General features: G+C 33.5%; 1 protein-coding gene across 8 annotated transcripts in view; it reads right to left on the minus strand.

Annotated features, from left to right (window-relative positions):
• Positions 1-3911: 3911 nt before the first annotated feature.
• Positions 3912-22791, minus strand: part of LOC126858197 (tubulin polyglutamylase TTLL5) — a 211659-nt gene continuing 192779 nt past the window's right edge. For all 8 annotated transcript variants that reach the window (XM_050608327.1, XM_050608329.1, XM_050608330.1 and 5 more), the window contains 4 exons: positions 11530-11670; positions 11303-11453; positions 5788-5954; positions 3912-4326 (listed from right to left, as the gene is read on the minus strand). In XM_050608327.1, the coding sequence (XP_050464284.1) occupies positions 4128-4326; positions 5788-5954; positions 11303-11453; positions 11530-11670 (658 nt within the window). In that variant the 3' untranslated portion in view covers positions 3912-4127. The remainder of the gene's footprint in view (positions 4327-5787; positions 5955-11302; positions 11454-11529; positions 11671-22791) is intronic.

Genomic DNA, 22791 nt, shown 5'->3' on the forward strand with positions numbered 1-22791 from the left:
GCGGCGAGCTTTGCAGTGTCGCACAGCAAGAAAAGTTTGATCTCGTAACGAAAGACGAGAATCAAGGTATGTGCGAGGCCCAAACTTTCGTCACCTTCATTTTTTTTAATGAAAATTCCAATTTTTCCATGCATATTCTTGTACCTTATCTCGAAACCTTATAATAAGATATTTCTTTATTAAGCATTTTTTAAGTTATTTTATCTTAATCTGACATATTTTAATATAAAATAACTCGAAAAATACTTCATTATGTAATATAATGTTTATAAGAAACGAGAAAATCAGCTGTGCAGTAAAATTCGATATCACCTATCTTGAAAAAATCAATAATAGATGATAGATTGGTACGCATGGAGTGGGATTCTATTGACCATGTTGCCTTTGACTACAGACTCTTTTGACTACGTTGCTATTGATCACATTGCTATTGACCACGTTGCCAATGAACACGTTGCGATTCATCTCGCATTGCAATTGAACACGTATTGCCTTTGACCACGTTGTGATTGACAACGCGTCCCTATTGACCACGTCATATTTTACTACGTTGCGATTGACCACGCGTCGTATTTAACCACGTCGCTTTTGACCACGTTGCGATTGACCACGCGTCGCTTTTGACGGGGAGCGTCTCATTTAACCACGTTGCTTTTAACCACGCATCGCTTTTAATCACGTCGCTTTTGAGTGAGTCCCGATTGCACACATTACAGATCGGACACGATAATATTTCTCGATTGGACACAGACCCGATCGGACATAGAGCCAGTTGTTTTCAATGTGAGAAATAAATTGCGTGTGAACCCAATTTCGGGAAATAAAAGTTCACATATAAGACAGTATTTATCAATACATAAATTTCAGTTAAATCTCGCGTGAAAAGTTGTAAACCCATGTGAAACTTCGCTTTACATGAAAAGTTGTAAATCCATGTAGAACTTCATTTTGCATTAAAAAGTATATGCGTAGAGGCAGCATGTTCTGCCCTCCTACGGAGGGGGGCTCCACTACAGAGCACTCTGTGTAGTACACGGGGTCCTCTGATTGTGTGCGTGTGAGCCGTGACCTGTTTCTGGCAACAGACTCTGTGTTCGATCAGGAAATATTGTCGTGTCCGATCTGTAATGTGCGCAAACGGGACGATCCTCTTTTGAGGATCAATTGCCTCAATTGCAACCACGTTGCAATTGACCACATCATATTGGACGCTCCCTGTCAAAAGCGACGCGTAGTCAATCGCAACGTGGTTAGAAGCAACGCGTGGTCAATCGCAATGTGGTCAAAAGGAATGCGTTGTCAATCGTAATGTGATCAGAAGCGACGCGTCGTTAATCGTGACGTGATCAGAAGCGACGTGGTCAATAATGATGCGTGGTCAATCGTAACACGGTTCAAAGCAACGCGTGGTCAATTGCAACGCGTGGTTAATCGTAGAGTGTTCATTCGCAACATGATCAATAGTAACATAGTCAACAGCAACATGATCAAAAGAATCTGTAGTTAAAAGCAACGTGGTCAAATGGGACGCTCCCGTACGCATGTATAAATATAATTACTTGAGCGCGCGAGTTTTATGTAGTGCCAAACTTTGATCGCTTATAACTCAAAAACTATTGCAGCCTCAAAATTTTTATATTTAAATTTCTGACTTCATTTTATATCTACATGAAAACGCTAATGAAGTATTATAGGGAAGTTATGAGATACCTTGTATATACATATTTTTACGGATGTATACATATGTATATACATATTTTTACGGGATGTCCCTAAACTGATAAATATTTTAATCACAAATTCTTTATAATAATTTAAGGTGAAAATTGTAATGAAAACGAAAATATCGAGGCTACAATAGTTTTCAAAGGGGAAAAGTAAAGATCACGAATAACAGGACTAGATATATATACAGGACTGTGTATATATATATATATATATATATATATATATATATATACAGGGTGTCCTGCAAAGATTGTGCCAACGCTCGTGAATGGGTAGAGCACAGTAAACTGAACAGAAAAGTCCTTTACCATTTTTTGATCTGAGCTTTCTTTTCGTTGTTATACGATGTTAAAGCTAGCTAATCAGCGCCTGTCTGCAACAAAAAACAAAGGAGGGACGTCGGGAGTCGGAGTAACGAAACTGCTTTCTGTTGTGTAAACAGGAGCTGATTAGCTAACTTTAACATCGTATAACAACGAAAAGAAAGCTCAGATCAAAAAATGATAAAGGACTTTTCTGTTCAGTTTACTGTGCTCTACCCGCTCACGAGCGTTGGCACAATCTTTGCAGGACACCCTGTATATGTATATACAACGTGTCCTGAAAATTTTGACACACCCGAAGTGTGAAGGTAGATTGGGCCAAACTGAGTCGAAAAGTCCTATATCATTTTGCAAAATTCGCAATAGTTTTTGCGTTATTAATTAAAATATGTGAGCTAATGAGCTCATTGAAAAGCGGTAGGCCGGTATCGGCATGCATGTACGACAGATTATTTGTGTACGATTCTTAGTAACAAAAGCATCATCTAAGCGAGAGGTGGAATCACGCTGTCACCTCTTGCTTAGATGATTCGTTGCTAAGAAACGTACACAAGTAATCCGTCGTACATGCCTGCCGATACCAGCCTACTGCTTTCCAATGCGCTCACATATTTTAATTAATAACGCAAAAACTATTTTGAATTTTGCAAAATGCTATAGAACTTTTATTAGGCTGTCCCATCGCTCGTACATAGTCATACATAATTATGCATCGATTGTACATTATGGAACACTCTGTATGTATTTATATATGTAAAAATAAAATAGAGTGGGAAATTTTAATATAAAATTTTTGAGGCTATAATAGTATTGTATATACAGGATGTCCGGTACAGATTATGGCAACGCTCGTGAGCGGGTAGAGCTAAGTAAACTGTACAGAAAAATTCTTTACCATTTTGTAATTTTCGCAATAATTATTAAAATATTAATTAAAAATAATTTGCGAATAGTATGCGTTTTGCGCGCCTAGAGCATAGAACGTACGCTCTAAGCGTGTCAGCGACGAGTTTTGCAGTGTCGCACTCGCGTGTATCTTGACTTTCGTCGCGAATTGCACCATATTGGCCAATCTTTTTAAATTAATTTCTCAATAATTATTGCAAAAATCGCAAAATGGTAAAGAACTTTTTTTTCTCAGTTTTATCTGTTGTACCTGCACACGACAGGTGATGCGATCGATTCCTGTATATAGGTATTTCAGAAATAGATGGCCAAATTTTAAGGCATATTCTATTCACTATAAGCATGAAAAAAAGATATATAAATATGGATCCGGAAGCGCTTTCTTTGCAAGTTATAAACATTTAATTGACTTTGAAACTATAAAATCATTTCATTATAAAAATTGCTGGAAATGATTTCTTTCAGAATTATATGCAGAAATAAATGCATTGTATCAATGTTGCATGGATTGTCGAAGATAACAACAAGAATATCATAAATAAGAATTTTAAGATGTTCTCATAACTAAAAATCCAATTGCCTTAAATTGGGAGAACGTGCAAACCACCGATGAGTCATTTCTAATCAACAATTCATGAAACATCAATGTGAGACATGTTGTTCGATGTAAATAAAAAATATTTATAATGCAAAAGAAGTATTCCAGATTCATGTTTATATGATTTCTTTTCATCCTTATAATGAGGAAAATGTGCTTTTAAAGTTTGGCTACCTATTTCTGAAACACGCTTATATATATATATATATATATATATATATATATATATATATATATATGTATATATATATTTATATATTCATATATATATATATATATATATATATATATATATATATGTATATATATATGTATTCATTGGTAATAAAATATCTTAATATACCAATTACCAACAACCTTAAAGAACATATGTTACTCTAACAGACTAGGAATTATAATTACTATTATATAATTAAATATATGTATTTATGTGTGTCACTCGCTTTTTTTCTTCTCCTTTTTTAGCTTTTTTTTTCTTCTTTTCTCTTTTCTTTTATTTCATTTCTTTTTTTGCTTCTTTCTATCTTCTTTTTTCTTTTACACAAAATGTAATAAATTCTACAATATAATAATTATCTATTAATTGAATTGTTACATCTACACTGCCCTGTTGCAGCAACATTGGAATATATTCGAGATGTAATATGAGGTAGAGATCCAAGAAGATTAGCGCCCTTTAGAGTACCAACAAAACCGCTTTTTCCTAAGAAACTGTGAGTACATTTGTAAAGGCGAGTTTGCAGAATTAGCACATCATCGAGATCTTGTTCGCTGTAATATAATTATATTATATTTTAATTTATTATATATTTAGACTACATTAAAAATTTATAAAATTCTTTTATACTTATATATTCTATGCGTTTTCGAATATAATATAAAAAATATTTTTCCGTATTTTAAATAGGAACGAGAAGTAATAGCTTTCTTATCATATAATTTTACAGCAGATCGAAAAAACAAAACTATGCATTAAAAATTTATTGACGCATACATACATACATACATACATGTATGCAAGTATATATATATATATATATATATATATATATATATATATATATATATGATTACGGTTAGGTTATGGGACACCCTGTATAATATATATATATACAGGGTGTCCGATAATAATCGCCCCACCGGAAATGTGTAGGTAGAGTGAATTAAACTGAGCAGAAAAATCCTGTATCATTTTGCAATTTTCGCAATAATTATTGAGAAATTAATTAAAAAAGATCGGCCAATACACTCGAATATTTAGCACGCTACGAGAAAGGACGGCCCTCGCAGCATCGCGGTTACTATTTTACGACGCTCGTATGTAAACGTTGCTATCCGCTCCACTCGCCCCTCCTTCACGGCGCGCCTAGTACCGCGATGCCGCGAGGGCCGTCCTTTCTCGCAACGTGCTAAATATTCGCGTGCATTGGCCGATCTTTTGTAATTAATTTCTCAATAATTATTGCAAAAATCGCAAAATGGTACAGGACTTTTCTACTCAGTTTAATTTACTCTACCTGCACATTTCCGGTGGGGCGATTATTATCGGACACCCTGTATATATATATATATATATATATATATATATATATATATATATATATACAGGGTGTCCGGCATCAATTGCATCATCCGTCGTGTGCAAATAGAGCAAATAAAACTGAGAGGAAAAATCCTGTACCACTTTTTTCGATAACGCTTAATAAAAGAGTTATTATTGAGTGAAGTCTGAAATTCAGCGCCGATCTTTAATTGGATGCACGTTAATGAGCCGCACGCCTGGCATGTGTGCGTGAGCGTTCAGCTGTACAGCGCCTCACTGACGTGCGCCCGGCTAAAGATCGGCGATGATTGGCGAGACTTTACTCAATAATAACTCTCTTATTAACCGTTGCAGAAAAAAATGGTACAAGACTTTTCTCCTCAGTTTTATCTGCTCTACCTGCATACGACGGGTGATGCGATTGACGCCGGACACCCTATATATATAGGGTGTCCCAGAGCACCTGTGACAACGCTCTTGAGCAGGTAGAGGACAGAAAAATCCTTTACCATTTTGCTCGCCGCTGTTATGCCTAGAGTGTACGTCCCATGACCTAGCCGCGCGAAACGCGTGCTTTGTCACAGGTGCTCTGGTGCCTGTATATATATATATATATATATATATGTATGTATATATATATATATATATATATATATATATATATATATATATATATATGTATAATATACCTTGCTGCGGCTAAAAACTTCTGAAAGACTTTATTGGAAACAGTACGAGGCCGATCTACTGTATCTTCATAAAGATCCGTTTCTCTGTTATATAGATGCAGAAAATCGGAAAGTTGTTTTGCGGTAATGGCAGCTCGATCCTTCATACTCAATTTATTGCATGGTAACTACGGAAAAATTTTTTTTAATATAAATTATTTAATTGATCCGAAACTAGTGTTTCTCATATATAACAAAAATATTATATTATCGAATTATGAGAACTTGCGAAATACGTGCGTGTGTTTGTTTATGCGTAGATGTATTGATTGCGACTCATCATATCTTATCACTCCTAATAAATCTTTATAACAATGAAATTAGATTTTTCAAAAATGTGAAATATTTCAAATATGTCTCAATTTTTTAAAATTTATATAAAATTATATATTTCTAATAACAAAAATTAAAGTACATTTAATAACAAATACAACCATATATAATAAAATTATTTTTTTTTAACGCATTTTTTAGAAATGAGCTAGAAATACTTCTATATTACTACCCAGTCAGCAAAGTCTATTCAAATAGATTTTGTATCTGCTACAAATTTTTGTCAGCAGAAAGATTGCAGATAGTATACAAATCCTGTTATATAATATAATGATAGCAGAATGTCAGCAGAAATGTTGCAAAACCTGCTGACATAATCAGACAGCAAGTCAGTAACAGAAATTAAAGAGGATTTGCACAAAATTATCATAGCAGATTAGCGGTAAAAATTGTCAGCAGAAACTCAGAACCGAGAGTCATAATTTAAATCTATAATAATCATTTAAGTTTATTCTAACAGATTTTGCCAAATGCCTGTTACAAATTATTGTTAACAAAAAGGCTACAACTTTAGTATTAAAATTATTACTTTTAAACTGGATTGAGATTAAACTGATGGCGGCAAAAACCGAACAAAACTTGACATAATCCAATAGTAAATTGGCGGCAGAAATCAAGCAAGATCTGCTAACATAACTGACATCAAATTGTAGAAACTGAGAAAGATCTGTGCATGCGCAATCTGATGATAAATTGGCAACAGAAATCTGCAGCAAAATCTGTAGCTTATTACAAAGTATTACCTATATATAAAATTATCTATAGTATAGTTCAATCGCTTACAATTATTATTCATTATCTATACCCGTATTCAAGTTTTTATTATGAGTAATTATTTATATATAAAGCCTAAAAAATGCGGTTAATAACATAATGTAATCAATTTTTATGAATGTAACTTTTGACACAATTCCCATACAGGGGAATTTCAGATAGTAAAATGATTTTTGGAAAATCGGACACATAAATTTCCAATTTTCATTTATTATAATTTCTGTCCAAAGAAATCTTTAATTTTGAATAATAATAAATTAAAGTATTTAAATTTACCTGTATTACGTTATTATGTGTATAATTAGTTTTATTTTTTGGCAATATGTCAGAAAATGATCTCCCGTAAATATACGACGTCATTTTTGGATCTCATGAGATTTAATTTAGGGTGTTTAATTGATTAATTTGTGATCAAAATTTACCGTCATTTTGCTATTTAAAATTGAGATTCCTTAAATCTATTTAATGGACATTTTATATGAATGACTAAAAACTGCACATTCTGTTCAGTTTCAGCCAAACTGCGTTACGCACATCCTACTTGGTTTTTGCCACCAATCTGGCATCTAATTGCTTGATTCTGCTTGATTTCGATCATAAATCTATTGTTGGTTTATGTTGACAGGTTTTGGCGGCAAAACACAAGTTTAATACAGACGCAGTTGATGTCAATCTACCGCAATATTCTGCTTGAATCTGCTCGCAAATTGTCGGCAAACTGCTTACATTGCTTAATATTGCTAACATTGCTTACTGAGTATATGGATACTCTTCATTCGTATCCGTTTTACGGTATTCGCTATTCATGACAGCAGCTCTTTTTTTATAATCTCGCAGAAATAACAACAAAATAAATAAATAAATACGGCAAAAAATAACTATAAATAAGCATATCAGGGTCAATGATCTTGACACATTGTTACGGCCCTGTATTATGTTCCCGTACCGCAAAATAATGCCTCTCGTTGCAGTGAAAATGTTGATCATTTTCTCAATGATGTGCGAATGTATCGATCAACAAGGGCAGACATATTAGATTTGAATTAGTGATCAACCTGTTCAAATGAGTTATTTACAGCTCTGCACTTTTTAATTATTTCTTATGTTATTCTTGTGTTCCTATTACATAATAAAATTTTTGTGTTTTATAATACTGTTGAATATTATTCATTTTGTAAATGCTAGTTATTCACACGCGCATTCAATAGCTCGATATCGATCTGCAGACATAACAATATGTTGTCGTGACTCTGAATAACATCCAAGAGGTTTTAGCTGTTCATTGTTAATTATTTATTGGAAAGTTATTAACAATTAAATTGTACAATAATAACAAATATTAAATGCGATAATCTGAACTTCTCTGAGTACGAATTTTATATTAGTTGTCATAACTCAAAAAGTAATAACGCAATTACGATCTAAAAAACTTTAAAGAAGCACAAAATTAGTATTTCATAAGCCATCGCACGTACTGCAAAACAGCGATTAATGCAACAATTCATTGCAAATTCGTAATTAAGATATCGCGACACATTAATCGAAAAGTAATCCATTTTCGGATAATAAAAACAAAGGTAATGAGTATCTTGAGACTATATTTTTAAAATAATCTATATACTTAAAAATAGTCAGTAAATAATAAGCACGAAATTAGAGTGAGATTTCTTAGTCGCTTGTACTATATCGCTATTACTGCAAAGCCTGAGAATATAGGATGGTAAAAGAAGGGTTTAAATGATATGGCAAAATCAAAATGTATTTAATCATAGTTAGTATAAAGAATCGTTTATCAATTGTTAGTAAAGATATAATACTCCGAAACAAACGGAGATTCCGAAGAGAAAGTGTATGAATAAAAATAGCTATGTTAAATTTGAGTTATTGGATAAAAAATAATTATTAGCATTTAGTTTTAAGATTCAGTGGCAAGACTTATATAGTGTTGAAAAAATATGTGTGTGTGTGTGTGTTGTGTGTTTGTGTGTGCGTGTGTGTGCGCACGCGCGCGTGTGTTTTAATGTATAGAAGTATTAGACGTAAATGATAACAAATAAATATTATTTTTTTTGCTATAGTTGATATGTATATTATTTTAGAACATTAATTTTTTAAAGACGATAACTCAAAAGCAATGACTTTTATTGACTTTCGTAAAGATTAATATTAAGTTTGATAAACCAAATAATAATTTTCAAAAAAATGTCATGCATGCTTGTACATTTTAGATAATCTTCATATTGATCTTAAACATTTAATTAATCAATCAATCTTTCTCTCTCTTTCTCTCTTTCTCTCTCTCTCTCTCTCTCTCTCTCTCTCTCTCTCTCTCTTTCTGACATCCTAAAATATATCAAGTTAAAATCAAATAAAATAATATTAAATTATATTTATTATTCATTGTCATTTACCCAGTAAGCAAAAAGTTAACAGCCTGCCAGCAGTTTGCGAGCAGATTCGAGCATAATATTGCAGCAGATTAGTATCAACTGCATCCGCTTAAGCTCCACTTGTGTTCTGCCGGGAACTTTTCGACATAAGTCGGCAGCAGATTGACGGAAAAAATCAAACAGGATCTGCGCAATGCAGTTAAATGCTAGATTAGCGGCAAAAACCGAGCAAGATCTACGTAACTAGATCTACGCAGTTTGATGTTAGATTAGTAGCAGACAGAACCGAGCAGGTCGTCATAATTTAAATGGAATAGTGACATTTAAATGCTTCTTTAATTTACATTGCACGTTTTGCTTACTAGGAGATAATATGACATACAATATATATAATATATTTAATAATATTTATTTTACTTATTGAGACAAGAAATGTTAAATTTTTATCATAAAATAATCAATTATAGAAGTTCTAAGTTCCATAATATCCTAAGTCTCATGAGATCCAAAAATGACGTCAATATGTCAATAGTCGATATGTTTCATTCACGGGACATTTTCTGACGTTTGTATTAATATATATAAATATACAAATAAATTGATAAATTGATAAATGTATGAATAAATATATTTATTATTAACAAACTAATTCTGTATTCTGTATACTATTTTCTATGTTCTGTGCTGATATTAAAGTTTCTTTTGCTATTTTTTAATAAAGTGTTCTTTTATAACGACGCGGAGCGCGAATGCCGGTTGTGTCATGCGATAAATATCGAAGTCGTCGCACAAACATTTAAATGTTACAACCGCGCGACGACTTCAATATTTATTTAAACGCGCACGATACCGGCATTTGCGCTCCGCGTCGAAATAAAAGAACACTTTATTAAAAAATAACAAAAGAAATTTTAATATCAGCACAGAACACAGAATACAAAATAAAGAACAGAATATTTTGTTAATAACAAATAGTTAATACGTCTGCTCGGAATCACGATCGTCGCGAGATTAAGATGGCGGCTCTACACAAGATGTCGACTGTTGTTTTCTAAACAACTTCCTTAACGTGTTAGGGGATCATCTCCCAGAGACGGATACAGCAAATTCAAGAAAAGCTGCCACAGATGATTCGCAGGGACGAAATACACAGAGATGGATGTAACAATATCATAAATTAATTGATAGAAATAATTTACATATGTTATCGCATTTTGCAGAATTTATGTACGTTCATAACAAGAACTTGAATCCGGGTATAGAAAGTGAATATTGCACTGCATAGTGGTAAACAACTATTTCAATAAATTATATAAATGATTAAAGCTACAGATTTTGCTCGATTTCTGGTGCCATTTTGCTGTAAGATTGCGTGTGGGCAGATCTTGCTCCGTTTTTGCCGACAACCTGACGTCAAATTAGCAGATCCTGTTCGATTTCTACTATCACTCTGCCATCAGATTATATGCGAACAATCTTGTTCGATTTTTGCCGCCAATCTGACATCAAATTGCGTTGCGCAGATTCTGCTCAGTTTTTGCTACTGATCTGCTATCAAATTTATCAATAGATTTTGTAATATTTCTGCTAAATTCATCAATAAATTTTGTTATTATTATCTGATATAACCGATTTTGTATACAATCTGCAATCTTTCTGCTTACAAAAATTTGTAACAGATGTTTAGCAAAATCTGTTCGAACAAACTTTGCTGATTGGATACATTTAATATATATTCATTTGTAAGAAAATTAATGAAGACACATACATCTAAATACACATACATCGCACGAATACGCATGCACGCAAATGCATGCAATTATACAACAATAATTTATACATATGAAAGTTAATAATTTAAGTTAAATTAAATTAAATTATTTTTAATTTAAATTTACAATTATGTATATTAAAATATTTTATAAAATAAATTTACTCAAAGTATAACACAAAGTATAAAATAAGTGTTGAATACATACTGTAAATAGAAATGGCGTCCTCAAATTGCATGACGAATGTTGGAGAAATTTCATAATAAGATCACAATATGCCGGGTCTGCATTAGGCTGTGATATTTTTCGTAATATGTAGCCTAAATATAAACCAAAAGCTTTCCTCGCTTCACCAGGACTGTAATATTATTCAATTAGTCTAATGTTTTCATATAAAAGAAAAAGAAAAAGAAGGTAGATATTAATCGATTAACCTGAGTTTGTTGCCTTCTTGCATTGATTGTATTACTTGGCTTTTATATTTGTGTATATCTGTACTCAAATTTTCTTTATTATTTCTTCTAGCCAAAGTTTGTTTGTGACCTTTTACCAATGCTCTTTCGTATCGTTCATATCTATAATTAAATATTTAAATTTATATTAACTTTTATTATTTATATTATTAATTTGAAATTAAACAATGCATTACAATTTATAACTATAATAATGGACTTTCTAACTTCATCTTCAAGGAAGACGAAGAATAAATTCATCATTTCAAATGGAATCTTTTATAAAATGATACATATTTGAATTTTACAGAAAAAAAGTATATTTTATCTGAAACATTTATTTGAAAAATGCTTCAATCAAAAATTATAAGCATTCTAATTTTAAAGAAGAGTGCATTTAAACTAATGACTGTAAATTAATTAACGACCAGAGTTTTGTGTTTTATTTTATTAAATATTTGAATTGTTATCGATTTTTATTTAAATATAAATTATTTTCTTTTACAAAATTTTATGTAACCTAACCTATCCTAAACTTAAACAAAATTTCTAGAGTCGCTAGCACAAGCTTCGTAGAAAAAATTAATAAATAAATTTAAATAATTTAATAAAACTAAAGATTTTATTTATATGGAAATTAATTTTTATTTTATATATTGTTACGTCCGCGCAACGACTTCGAGAATTATCGAATTGCGCACAACTCAATCGGCACACACGCTCCGCGTCGTAAATAATAACACTGTTTATAGAAAACAATTTTTAATCCAACACAAATACAGAACACAGAACAACAACGCGAAACTGATAATCTCGTTTATAAGGAAAACAGGATCAGTAGCGGAAACGTCCGCACGGAATCAAATCCGGCGCAAGACTAAGATGGCTGCTCTAAGACATCCAAATGTCAGCTGTTGTTATAATAACATCTCCCTTAGCAACGCGTTAGGGAATCATCTCCTGAAGACGGTACAGCACACCACCACAGGCGACACGCAGGAACGGATAAACAGAATGCGGACATAACACTGCCTCTCTCTTCTATAAGATTGTCGTCTCTACAATCCAAAATAGGCTCAAGGATTGACCGTTCTTCTCTTCTTCCAAAATGTAGATTCCAGGATACCTCAATGGCTCCCTGCTCAACTTTAACCTGTTGCTACTGCAACAGGTTACCATCACCGAAAGCACTATCACCGGTTCCAATCATACGCATTCCAGGAATGTGAAGAATACTGCCGAGCCCTCTTCTTTTTCTCTTGTCCTCTGCGCCTCGCTTTGCTTGTGGTAAAAACTCGTCATGTTTCTTCATAAGGAAATCTTCGAACAAGGGGGAGGGTATCTACTGTGGTCCCGACATCCTCAAAGAGGATTCCCTAAGCCCCTGTCTCGGCATTCGCCCTAAAACCCGACGAGAAAACTACGGCTCAAAAAACCGCGAGTGAGGCAGTCTTCAATAATAAATGATATACTCCTCTGTATTCTTCACATCATAATCTCTTTCAGCGTACGATATCTCACCACATGCTCATCATTGAATCCTTTCGAAAATAAAAGAAATTAATCAAAACAACAAGTAATAAATCAAATTCGAATTAAGTCTGGATTTAACAAGAAATATCTAAATATGTCTCTCATGATGAAAGACTAGTCTATCTAAATGAACTATTTTATTCCTATGCTTCTTGGACTTCCGAATACAATATACCACTTCGTTTAATCTTTTAACTACCTTCCCAATTACTCTGTAATTTGGGAGTTCTTCCTACAATTCGTCGAGAATTGTACAATCAAACTTAGTTTTCTGGTTCAAAACGTAATTGACGAGCTTTTCGATCATAAAAATCCTTCGACTTCAAAGACTTCATATTCAAACGTTGCCTAACCCCATCATGAATTTTGTTCAATTTCTCTCTTAATTTTGAAACAAAACTTTTTTCCGACAAATTTGCTTCATTCTCTGGAGGAATACCGCGAAGAAGATTCAAAGGTCAAATCCAATACTTCAAATCTCGACCGAAACATGACTCAGCAAGAGAGACCCTTGTGGTCTCATGTCTAGCAGATCTATACGCTAACAAAAACATATCTATCCATCTATCCCAATTTCGTTGATTATCTGCAACAAACATTGCTAAATAATTAACTATTGTCTGGTGTTGCCGTTCGTCTAAACCATTTGATTGAGAATAAAACGGAGTTGTTTTTGTCTTCTTAATGCCTAAGAAATGCGACAACTCCCGAAACATCCGCGAATCAAAATTCCTTCCCTAATGTGTATGTACTTCCGACGGAACTCCAAATCTAGAAATTACCTGATTTACAAAAGTCTCCGCAACAGTCTTCGCCTTAACATTTTTTAACGGAAATGCTTCTACCCACTTAGTAAAACAATCCGTAATAACCAGCAAATATTTATTCCCGGAAGAAAATGTTGGGAATGGACCTACAATATCTATCTGAACTCTTTCAAAAGAAACTCCAGCATTGTAAATTTGCATTTCAGATCTTCCTTTATCAGAAGTTCTCTTCTTAACTATGCAAATCCGGCAGGATTTACACCAATTCTTCACATCTTGTTTACAAGTGGCCCAGTAAAATCCCTTCTGAATTTTCTCAAGAATCTTATTTTCCACAAAATGGCAATTTGAAAGAGAATCATGAGCTTCTTCTAAGATTTCTTTAACTCTTTTTTGCGGAACTATGATCTGAAAAACACAACTTTTCAAATTCGAAAATTCCCATTTTCTAAACAGAAAACCATTTCTCAACTTCAGAGAATCTTATTGTGACCAATAAATTTTAACGGAAGAACCTTCTGAAACGATTTCCTGCCAGGAAGGACGCTGACCTTTTTCCTTTTCATGAAAAATCTTTACGATTGCCGGATCCTCTAACTTCTTTTTTCCAACCCTCACAATTATTGTCTCTAAAAATCATCCTTCCAACTAACTCTTTTTCCCTCGTATATATTTTATTACAATAATTACGATTTGTTTCTTCACAAGAAAGCCTTGATAAACCGTCGGCATTACCGTGAAGCTTCCCTCTCCGATGAACAATTTAAAATAATTATATAAAATTATATTTCAAAAAATATGACAAGTCTTAAACGACTGAGCATATCTTCGATACTTTCACCGAAAATAATCACATCGTCAATCAAATACACCAAGAAAATATTAAATAACAATTTCTTTAAAACTTTCTCCATTAATCGTTCGAAAGTGACGGGAGCATTGCAGAATCCAAAAGGCATAACAGTGAACTGCTACAAACCATTCCCAATCGAGAATGCTGTCTTCTCCTTGTCCTCTTGACGAATTTTTATTTGCCAATACTTATATTAATTGTCGTTTTTAAGGTCCAAAGTCGAGAACCAAGAGCTACCACCTAATCGATAGAGAATATCATCAATCCGAGGTATTGGGTAGGAATCCTTTATCGTAACCGCATTCAACTTCCGATCGACACAGAATCTAGTCGATCCGTCTTCTTTCCAACCATAACGAAACCCATGGACTTAGTGACTCTTCTATTACTCCCTGTCGCCTCATATCTTCAATGATTTTATCGACCTGTTCTCGTATCTTTAAAGGAATTCGACGGGGAGCTTGTTTAGTAGGATTTGAATCATTAACATTAATAGCATGTTTTACGACGTCACAATTTCCAGCTACAATTTCTTCTTAAAATACATCCTGAAAATCATCCTAGAAAACGAGCAAAAAGATCCTTCTGATTCTGTAAGTCCTTCTATTTCTTTCAAAATACTCGACAAGAAATTGAGGAATTTTATGTTTACAATTTTCTATGCGCGAACAAACATTTTTTCCTGTATTTCTTAAAACAGGATTTCAAAAAACCGGCCCAAAATCATTTCCATGCCTCTCCAAAGCGTTTTTTCTCTGAAGCTCCAATTCTAATTTAGACTTGAACTCTACATAATCCAAACTCTCAATTTCGTCAACGCATTCTAAAACCGCTCGCGCTTTTTCTCTGAAACAAGAAATTAACGCTACACTCTGTTGCGTTATTCCACTGGTTAGCTCTCACGATCAATTCAAATTGGGAAAAGAATTCTCTCAACGGAACACTTCCATCAAAAATATCCTGCTTTAATTTGTATCCTAATTCCCTATTAATTGAATCACGCGATTCCTGCACTCCGAATTCCTCACGCGTCTCCGTCTCCTGAAAACTACCCTCTCTAAAACTATTTCTATTATTTAAACGACTTAGATGAATGTCAGCATCCATCTGGCGCATTCTTTCCTCCATCCCACAAAGCATTTCATTCCGCTGTTGAATCTGTGCTTCAAATTCGGCTCGCTCCTGTAAACGCTCCTCTCGCAGCTTTCGGATCTCTCGCAACGCAGATTGAAGCGTTAACGCTTCTAATGACGATCCTGTTGCCGTAGCTTCAGGAGAAGCTCGAAGCGGAGTCCCAGCTCGCAATGTTTTGCGCGTCACGAGTCCAAATGGAAGTTCTTGTAGCTCCGATGCCATAGCTTGTTTTTTTTTCGTTCCTTCAAATTGTGTCGTTCTCCGATAATCCCGGGCGAGCCCCCAAAATGTTACGTCCGCGCGACGACTTCGAGAATTATCGAATCGCGCACAACTCAATCGGCACACACGCTCCGCGTCGTAAATAATAACACTGTTTATAGAAAACGATCTTTAATCCAACACAAAATACAGAACACAGAACAACAACGCGAAACTGTTAATCTCGTTTATAAGGAAAGCAGGATCAGTAGCGGAAACGTCCGCACGGAATCAAATCCGCCGTAAGACTAAGATGGCGGCTCCAAAACATTCAAATGTCTGTTGTTATAATAACATCTCCCTTAGCGACGCGGTCAGGGAGTCATCTCCTGAAGACGGTACAGCACACCACAGGCGATACGCAGAGACGGATAAACAGAAGGCAGACGTAACAATATTTTCATTTTTCTTAAGTAGATAATAACAAACTGATTCCTGATAAATTTTTAACTTTAAATTTTGAACATTTATCTGTTCGATTTTCCAAAAATTAGTTCACTATTTGAATTCCCTTATATGTATTGTATCAGAACTTAATGGAAATAATTATATTATTATTAGTGGCATTTTACAGGCTTTATATACGCTTATAACAAGATGTTTGGTGCATTGCTCCTTATAGATAATAGTATAGAGTATGATAGATAATAATATAGAGTTTGTTTAGAATTATTAGATATAGCATTCTTTAGTAGAAGTCTTTTGAATGGAAATATAATTTGCTTTGCGAAATATCAATGGAACGCGATTTGATATATTTCTAATAAATCTCACGATGAGATTCACTTATCGATCGCCCATTTATAAAGTAGCTATTAGCGAAACGAGAACGTATTAGTCGTCGCGTTTCGATTTGCCAGGGCATTTGCTTGCAACACTGGTTCGTAATTATTTCGCCACTATAGTTACGTTTATGCGCACTCACCCGCGATCAAAAGTCATCGCCTGTAAGACCAAAAGTACGCAACGGAACAAGAATGAAGATTTTGCTCCTTATTTGTCATGCTTTGTTTGCAGTTTTACAGTCCATTGCACATAGACACTGGAAGGCCTAGCTCTGGATGAATCATAAAGTATGTATTGCGTGGTGTGCCGCCGATTTTTCAAATTTTTCGAATTTTTCGAATTTTTTTGTTATATATTTGCTATACATTGCCTTTAGGAGAATTGATAAATATTCTACTAATCACAAGAACTTGAATACGGGTATAGAAAGTGAATAGCGCATCGCATAGCGGTAAGCTATAAGTTATATTATTTCAAATAATAGTTCTTTCAAGTAGTTTTATTTTGCTATTTGCGATCAAAACTTTTAAAATTATTTAAATGCACTGTTATATATGAATGGTACAAGCTGCAGATTCTGCTCCGTTTCTGCTGTCAAATTCTGCGAGCAGATTTTATTTGATTTTTAACACCAATCTATCAATTCAATCTGTAATAACAACTTCTGTTATTTTTAGTAGTTGTCCTTTAATAGTTGTCTTTTTGCTGTTAATAGCAGACATTTGCATGATCTACTTTCAATAGACTTGGTTATTTAAATTTATTTAGTACTTATAATATTCTATAAGCAGATTTTTCTTCCATCTCAAAAATAGTAAAGCAGTTACACCAGATAATTATACATTTTCCTCCATGTCTTTCAAGTCTCCTTCATTCTTTTTCATTCTTTCTAATTTTCTATTTCAACAAGAGCTTTTTTTATCCAGTCGTTAGACAAAAACAGAAGCTATCTCTTTCTATTTTTTGATGCGTTTTGATTACGAAAAATGTAGAGATGCGCGGTCTACGTTATACGTCTTATTTCATTTTCACTATGTCAATTGTTTACGCTGATGTCGCTTTTCTTTCATATATAACTCGAGATTCTAGAATCATTTTGGACATCCCTGATGTTAGACAAAGCTATCTAACATTTGTATTCTACCAAGAGCGACATCTATGTTTTTCATTTTCTTATTGGAACTATAAGAGAGCGATTTTTTTTAATTCTTTATCTGAATTCGATGTGTAATACATAGTGCATTCAAAAATTTCCGGGATTAATTTTTTTTTGGACTGCGCTATCTTTTGGTCTACACTGAATCTAATTATTATGATGTCTCTTGAGTATGCAATATCTTTTTTGCCGCCATTCAATAGTTTAAAGTTTGCATGCATTTAAAATTTTTAAAAATTTTTACGATGTTACGATTTTTAAAATAGAAATATTTTATAGCCAGTCAATTTAAACATAAATAATAACATTTGTTGGAGTAATAATGAATTTTGAATGATTCATAAAGATGGCGCCTCAAGAATCCAATGAGATCTATTAAAAAGAGGGTCGTCACAAGCCGCCATCTTGTTTTTTAGAGGGTTGAAAATGGTTTTTGCCGAATATCTCATTTCTGAATAATTTTTCATTAAAAATAGTTATTATCAATCTTATAAAAAAAAAAATTTTCTAACTTTTGTCTAAAAAACTTTTTTTTGTGAGGTAAATAGTTTTTGTGTTATAGCCACGTAAAAACAGTTTTAGAAAAATCATTTGAGAACATGCATTTATATGGTAAAATATCATATTTGGAGCATTTATAAATTGAATATAACTTGATTGAATGATGATTGAATATAATTATGATGTTTTTTGATTACTTCTTTTATTAATGAATAGCAAATAACATTTTTGTTTAATTAAATCATTTCCTCATTCTCTTGCGATGGAATTGATAGCGCGTTTTTTTTAAGGGATACGTCATTCCAATTGTATTCCTTTCAATGGTCCAGGTTGTTCGCCATTAAATTCTTCGTTGTAATTATCTTTGTGTGCTTCTTTGTCTTTCTTTGTTTCATGCAGTACAAATTCGCATAATACTTAAGCTCAATGTCTGCCGCAGCAAATGCTTATTATATAGAAGATAGAAAAGGAAAAAAAAACATTCAGAATATTCAGTCGGAAGAGCATTGAGATCTACAGTACGGCAAGTAATGGAAGCAGAATAGCAGGCACGAGTGTATCAATAGGTACTGAGGTAAAAATAGATTCACTTTTTTTATTTTTTTTTGTTTAAAGCATCTATGGATGCTTCAATTATTGCAATCTAGCAATAGACTAATAAACAATTTAGTTCTGTCCTAACCTACTAAATGACATTTTCTTCCAAGGACCTGCTCTGTAAACATTCCTTGGTTTTCGTGCCTATTGCTTTTGTTGTTTTAGCTGCTACTTATACTAGCTCAAATGGTTTGGATTCTTTTCAGTCTTCTTAATCCCAACATTATCCATGAGGCGAATTGTTTCCGGTGATGTGTTGCTATAGTCTTCTTTTATGCTTTCTAGCGAATTTCTTTATTTCATTGTTTACTGTTTCCACTCCAATATTGCGATGGAAGTCATTATATCTAACATACCACGGTGCATTGACATTGTTTCTAAGGACTTTTTTTTGAAATGTCTGAATGATGTTAATGTTGCTTTTTCTGATACATCTCCACAACTGGACCTATACGTCCATACAGGTTTTAATATTTGCTTGTATATTAGAAGCTTATTATATATAAACAGAATCTTCTTCCAAGGAGCTTCTTTCAATCAGCTAATATATTTTTCTATATTTTATATTGAACTCTTCCCTTTTCTTTTTAACATGTTTTTTCCACCTTAGCTTTGCGTCAAGTGTCATACCTAGATACTCGCAGTATTCGAATATGGTATTTGGTTATTATTTATATTTAATGATATATGCTGAATTCTTCTGTTAGTGAAGTCCACATGAACAGACTTAGTCTCATTCAGTTTAATACGCCATTTTTTTGTCCAACTATATATTTGACAGCTGTTTGCAGTTTCTCTGTAGCTTTTTGAGTGTCATCTCCTATTGCCAGGATGGCAGAGTCGTCGACAAAGGTAGCTATTGTATTGTATTGTTTTGTAGTATAGGAATATCACATGTGTATAGTACGTATAGTACGGTACCCAGCACATTATCTTGTGATACTACCGCTATGATTTCTTTAAGACTCAAATATGCTTCTTCCTGTTTAATTCTAAAGTACCTATATCTGCTATATAGGATTGTAAAATTTTAGAATATTGTTTTGGAAAAAATTTTTCCAGCTTATGATTCAGTCCTTCATGCCAGACTATCAAATGTTTGTGCCACATCTAAAAATATTGCGAAACAAATTATTTTTTCCTCCTGGGCTTTTTTTATTACGTTTGTAATCTTATATACTTGTTCTATTGTCGAATGACTACTTCTGCCAAATTGATAGGATGGTATTAGTTTTTTTTCGATAATTGGTTTCATTCTTTTAAGTAGTAATTTTTCAAACAGTTTCGGTATTACTGATAACAGCGGTCTATAGGATGTGATCTCATAAGGTGGTTTCCCAAATTTTGATAACATAATAACTTTGAGTGTATCCCATATGGACACGTAACGACATCGCTTAATTGGACACGCATTATTGGATACTTTTTATTGGACACTGCTCGATTGGACATCGCTCAATTGGATACCGCGCGATTGGACACTGAATAATTGGACATGCACATTGCACGATTGGACACGGCACGATAAGACACTACACGATTGGACACCGTACGATTAGATACCGCACGATTGGACACCGTACGATTGAATACCGCACGATTGAACACCACACGATTGAACATCGCATTTTAGGTTAGGAAATGAGATTTTAACATAGATTTTACAACTTTCCATGCGAAGTGAGGTTCAAGGAAGATCTATGTGTCTAATTTTAATGATAATGGAGCCCCTCTATAGGGAGGGCGGAACATACAGTCTCTACGCATATACTTTTCAATGCGAAATGAGGTTTTACATGGGTTTACAATTTTCCACGCAAAGCAAGGTTCAAGACAAACCTATACGTCTAATTTTAAAGGTAGTAGAGCTCCCCCTACGGGCGGAACATATTGCCTCTAAGCATATACTTTTCAATACGAAATGAGGTCCACATGGGTTTACAACTTTGTTCAATTGTGCGGTGTCCAGTCGTACAGTGTCCAATCGTACGGTATTCAATCCTGCGGTATCAAATCGTGCAGCCTCCAATCGTGCGGTGTCCAATCATGCAATGTATGTATCTAATCGTACAGTATCCGATCGTGCCCAATAGGGCAGTGTCCAATCGTGCGGTGTCCAATAAAACGTGTCCAATAATGCGTGTTCAATCGGACGGTGTCCAATTGTTACGTGTCCAAATGGAGGTCACTCATAACTTTGGCCATTTTTCACAACCTCGGTATGTATTTCAGCCGGAATGAAGCATTGATTAAGTTCGTTAATTTTACTATTGCGTTCTTTGATAACTGTTTTAGCACTTCTCCAGTGATGAGATCAAACCCCGGTGTTTTTTTTTTTTTTTAGTTTATACCATTTTTTATTTCTACTTTCATCTCTTTGGGCAACGTGAGTATAATGCCTTCTTCTTCTTGAGTTATCTCTTCCCAATCTGATTCATATTTCTGTGTCTCGTTCGGTTGGAATATTTTTTTTAGATGTGATGCAAATGTTTCAGCTTTCTGTTTATTATTTCTTGCCCATTTTCCATTTTCTTGTTTTATTAGTGGGATCTGCATTATTAATCATTTCAGTCCGTTGATAACTTTCTAGAGGGAATAATCTGTATCACAACCAGCTATCAAATTCCTTAAGTGAGCCTCAGTTGATTTGTTATTGATTTGTTGTATCTCCTTTCTCAATTGTAGTATTATTTAATTTAGTTTTGCCCTACGGGACTTTAGTTTGCTGCCATTTTTGTCTTCGTTTTCATTTTTTCTTTGATTAAATTTCTGTTCTCTTTAGGATAATTATTTCTTATTGTTCCTCTCTTAATTTTAGGTGTGCTTTTCCATACTGCTTGTTGGATATTGTTTATTAATAGATCAGCTCCTTTTTCTATCTATTGCTCATTTTTAATGGTATCATCAAATTAATATTTTTATAAAGGTTTAAAATGATTCCAATCCGTATATTTATTAACTAAGATAGGAATACTTTCTTTTTTTGTGACAGTCATTAAGTACTAACATAACATGGCAAGTGATCTGAACTCATGTCCCATCTTTCTTTTATTTGTAGGAATTTTATTGTATAATATATTCTTAAAACTATAAAGTCAATTAAATCAGGTAATCTGTTTGGATCCGTCGGCCAGTAAGTCGGTTTACCTATAGACATAGTTTACAGGCAAGTTCTTTAACTGCTTCCAGTAGTTCCTTTTTTTTAGTAGTTGTTAATCTTGATCTTCAATAAAAGTATTTTGCATTGTAGCTGCCTCTCATTATGAATGTTTTCCCTTGTTTAATCAGTATATCAATATAATGATATTTTTTAAATGAGTGTTTTGGTGAGCAGTAGATTGCTGTTACAGCTACTTGACGATGTTTAGTCTGTACTTTTACAGTTATAGTTTGCATTTCTTCAGTTTCGTATTTTGCTTCTTCATAATACAGTATGTTTTCTCTAATAATTGCAGCACTTCCTCTTTTAGCAGCATTAGCAGTTTAGTGTGACATGTTTTATATCTTCTAAATTTAATAAATGATTGTTTGGTAAAGTGTGTCTCCGATATTAGGCATACGTCTATTTTTTCAGTATCTAGAACTTGTAGCTCTTGCCGGTGTTGTAATAACCATTTGCATTCCATGTCATAATTCTTAACTCTTCTGCCATTTTT

The sequence above is a fragment of the Cataglyphis hispanica genome, chromosome 24, assembly GCF_021464435.1.
Source record: "Cataglyphis hispanica isolate Lineage 1 chromosome 24, ULB_Chis1_1.0, whole genome shotgun sequence".
In the NCBI taxonomy this organism is placed as follows: Eukaryota; Metazoa; Arthropoda; class Insecta; order Hymenoptera; family Formicidae; genus Cataglyphis; species Cataglyphis hispanica.